Raw genomic sequence first — 4,422 nt, 5'->3', positions numbered from 1 at the left:
TTCAGCACAGCAGCCCAGTGCATCCCCACCTGGCAGCAGCAACGGCGAGCGCACACCTCTCCAGCCAGCCGCACATGTACACTTACGCTCCAACCACCGCGGCCACGCTGGGCTCCACCACTTCCATCGCCCACCTCTTCTCCCCTCAGGGCTCTTCGCGGCACACCACCTACGCTGCCCACCCCAGCACTCTTGTCCACCAAGTCCCCGTGAGCGTGGGGCCGAGTCTGCTGACTTCTGCAAATGTCCCGCCTGCCCAGTACCAACACCAGTTTGCTCCCCAGTCCTATATTGGTGCTTCCAGAGGATCTGCTATTTACACTGGATATCCGCTGAGCCCTACAAAGATCAACCAGTACTCGTACTTGTAGTTCCCAGTAAAGCACTGTCCTGCAATAGGCCTGCAAGCTTGGAGGAGGATTTCAGGTGGACCGTTACCTGGTAATGACTGCCTGGGTTTCGTTTCTCCCTGACCTCTTTGTATGTTGTTCAAAAACGTCTCTAGTGAGTTCAGTCACTAAATGAGCAGCATGCTTTGTTACCAGTAAGAGGGTCACTAATTAAGTTTTTTTTAATTTTACTTACTTTTTATAAATGCTTTTAAAAAGTTCATGGTCATGTTTATTTAAAATTGTTCTGTTGTGCTAATCAAAAGGGGAAAGAAAATCAGTGTCTTGGAAGACAGATCCTGATGACTTTTTTAACTTAAACGAAAAGACTAGCAGATTATATTTTAGCAGCTTGCACAAATCTGTGTTGCCACTAAAAATGTTATGCACGTTTATCTCATTATGTTTCTGGAGCAGTTTTAAAATCAAGTTTAATATTTTAACATGTTCTCTAATTCACTTTGTCTCTAACAAATTGCTGGTTCTGCAAAAGCCATTACTCTCCGTATATGTTGCTGTCAATGTTTTTTTTCAGTTCTCCACTTTTTCAAGTGCTGGTAGGGGCAGCAGCCTCGTACCAGCAACGTGCTATATTCAGGAGTCTCTGTAAAGCCTGAAATCTGTTTTGTGTTCTGGACAATTCCATGTCTCCATTACAGGCGAATTTTCACTGCATTCAGTGCAGAACTGTAAGTTTTTCCAACTGTATTCAAGATCTCACTGTATGACAGAACTCAGCAGCTTTGTCAGGACGCTGTAGCCTTCAGCTGAGAACAAATAGTGCAGCGCTGCTCTCGCGTTTGGTTTCTGCAGCTCGTGAGACGCTGGCCCTAGAACGGAGCTGGATTCCTTCACAGAAGCACAGGGCTTTTCTTTCTTCTGTTTTCCCTAGTATTTTTCCTCACATGATTCGTTTAGGAGGGAGTCGAATTTGAAATACAATGAAACATCACTGTATTGATGTGTACAGCTTTTTATACTCCTGTGAGCGTATCCTCCTGGATATGTCAGCAGCTACTTTAAAGCGCTCTTAATAAGACTTGTATACAGTTACGTGCATGTAGGAATTGGGGGGGAGGGGGGTGAAGAAAAAAGGAAAAAAATCCAGATTTTAAAGTTTATTACTGAATTTAAAACTATTTTAGAAGTTTTGTATTGGTGGTGTTTTAATATTTTACATAAAATGAAATATGTACATATTGACTAGAAAAATATAACAAGCGAAACTTCCTGCTAACCCCAAATGTTCTGTCTTTGTAATCAAAATGTGTAGTGATTATACTTGAACTCTGTACTTCGTGTTTGTCTGATTCTTAAACGTTCCTGGGGATGCAGTTGATGTATCCTTTGTATTTAAACCAAAATGAGTTGATTCGTGTTGGAATGTATGTGATATAATGCAATGGTTAGAGCTCATCACTGTAGCACTGGGCGAGGAGTAGAGCTTCGTGAGAGGAAAGGATACCTTCTGATTTGTTTTGCACAGGTATGTGTGATGAAGAGTCGTTTGGTGTGTCCCCTTATTGTAGTGCCTTAAATGATGACGTAGTGTGACTAGAGTTTACAGTGAGCTTGCCTTACGAGGGACCAGCAAGCCCCCGTCGAACTGAAGCAATTCACTAAGCTTATCACCGCCAGGACAGCAGTTTGTCACGTAGGTGCGTTGTTCTCAGTTTTAACGCTATCATAAAAAGCTACATTTTTGTTTGGAGTGAAGCGATGTTTCCTTAAAGCTTTTCCTTGAAATGGCACATGTACTGTTAGATGTCTGTCAGTGCATTCGGATAAGGTAGTGCTGGGAATGCATCGGAATGTTTAGTCTAATACTGCAGAAGTGATTAAATATGTGCAATCACTTTTTATTAGGTTTGTGTGGCGTTACCTTCCCCCACGTTGATAGCAGACACTTGTTGTAAAATATTGCTAGCTTGGTGATAGAGTATTTATACCAAAGAGAGCCTGCTGTAAAGCACATAATACCATTAAAAGTTCCATAATGCTACTGCTGATGTGGAGTTGTTGGGAAGGTGTCCGCTGTAGCCCTAGTTAGTGTTCAGAGGAAATACTTGTTTTGGATAATCAGTGCAGTTTTTAAACTAAGCTGTTTTCTTGGGTCTCTTGTACTAGGAATTATTTCTCATCTCCCGTACATAGATTAAGCAGCTTGTCCAAATGGACGATGAACTGGCCTGAGCAATAAGAGGTTCTGGTGACCTTGGATCCCAGTTTATGTTCCGTCCCGGTGGAAAAGGGGCCAGTTCTCTGACTGGTATGTGACAAGTGCAAAAGCCCTTTCTGAAATTCCACATTACTGATAGGAGAAGGTCTGGACTGACCTGGAGTTGATGAGCTGTTAAAGGTTTGGCGTCTCTTTGGACAGAGGGATCAGGGACTTTGGAGCTGGACGGCAGCGTTAGCGACGTCGTTCCGTGTGTTTCTGGATGGAGCGCTTCCGCAGGCGTGCGGGTGCTCCGCCGCTCCACTGGTGTAAGCGATGCTGTTCGTTGCTGTAGGCGCTTTCTTTTTTCCGTTTTGCATTGCTGTGTTCAGGACTTGTCTTGAGATGCCTCTTGGGTATGGAGTTGTGCCTTTCCAGTGAAGGCAAAACAGGCTGCAATTCCTGTGCTTCAGGAAAACGTTAATCCCTGTTTCGTGAATAGACAAATGTTTCCATGAAGTCCTAACAGGAGAAAAAGACCTCTAGCAAAATCTACTCATGATTTTCAGAACTTACCCGCTTCCCCCAAAAAAGCAGATTAAAATGACCATCTATCTGAGGAGTCCTTAGTGCATAATGAAACCCAGTCAGATGTGTTGATGAAGCACAGTGTCCTCTCTTCCACTGCCCACATTTCCAGAAGCGCTGAAACAAGGCGGACGAGGTGGAGGTGGCAGGTGAAATGAGACCTGCTCCCTTTAATAAGAGCTGTGGATCACCCTGCAGTTCCTCTGGGATGCAGAGCATGAGCCAACCAAACAAAACCTCGCCCCAGCAGGGCCCGAGTTTCATCTTGGCACTGGCTACACCAGTGTGACGGGGCCCAGTCTGGCCCCAGTACGTAAGTCTCTCATAGTCTGCTCTAAGGAGATCCATCCCTCCTCCCCACCGTACCCAGCCTTCAGTTAGGTCCGAGGATTGACTCTCCTCACAGTCAGAGCCGCTTACACCTATTTTGTAAAGAAAAGTGCTAGCTCTGTGTAGAAATTGAGTCTTTTTTTTTTTAAGCTAGTTTGGGATTTGCCTTCGGAATAAGGTTACTGTGGTCCCATCTAGACTTGTCCGTGTGATTCCTGAGCTGTTGAAGCAGTTGATCCTGTTCCCTGACCTGTGTTCGCAGCTGTGACAGCCACCGCAGAGGCAACTTCTGAGGCTTTTCTGCTTCGCTCCTAGCTGCTGGGACGCAGAAATTTACCTCTGACTCAGCAATTTCTTTTAGTACATGAAACTAAATTGCTTCTAAATGACAGGATTGGCACAGCCCTGCTTTCTTTTTTATTTAAACTTCTGAATGGTGCCGCATGTCCACATGGTTGTTTGTTGCTAAACTTTATATAATGTGTGATTTCAGATTCAGCTTGAACTATATCTATCTCACTACATGTAGCAGTACATTATATGTAATGTTAGTATTTCTGCTTGAATCCTTGATATTGCAATGGAATTCCCTCTTTATTAAATGTATTTGATATGCTAGTTACTGTGTAAAATCTAACTTTCTTTTATGGTTGTGCTCTTCCTTTTTACAAGCCGCTAGATACAGGTAGTTTCTGACAATTACTGATCTATGTTTGTATTGCTGATGTACTTAGGGGGTATGTAAAAATCATTTTAACAAAAGAAATAGATATTTAAAAATTTAATACTAACTATATGGGAAAAGGGTCCATTGTGAAAACATAGTTTATCTTTGGATTCAATGTTTGTCTTTGGTTTTACAAAGTAGCTTGTATTTTAAGTATTTTCTACATAATATGGTAAAAATGTAGAACAATTGCAATGCATCAATAAAAAGGGTTAATTTTCTGTACTCTA

The 4,422-nt window shown here is 42.8% G+C and overlaps 1 protein-coding gene across 1 annotated transcript in view; it reads left to right on the top strand.

Moving 5' to 3' along the window:
* HIPK1 (homeodomain interacting protein kinase 1) overlaps positions 1-371 on the top strand; it is a 21,322-nt gene extending 20,951 nt beyond the window's left edge. The window contains exon 17 of the mRNA XM_010146123.1: positions 1-371. This exon is cut by the window's left edge and continues 8 nt beyond it. Within this exon, the coding sequence (XP_010144425.1) occupies positions 1-371 (371 nt within the window).
* The last annotated feature ends 4,051 nt before the right edge of the window (positions 372-4,422 follow it).

This window comes from Buceros rhinoceros, unplaced genomic scaffold, assembly GCF_000710305.1.
Source record: "Buceros rhinoceros silvestris isolate BGI_N320 unplaced genomic scaffold, ASM71030v1 scaffold37330, whole genome shotgun sequence".
In the NCBI taxonomy this organism is placed as follows: Eukaryota; Metazoa; Chordata; class Aves; order Bucerotiformes; family Bucerotidae; genus Buceros; species Buceros rhinoceros.
Note: the sequence above shows the minus strand (reverse complement) of the source record. Positions and strands in the feature narration are given on the sequence as shown.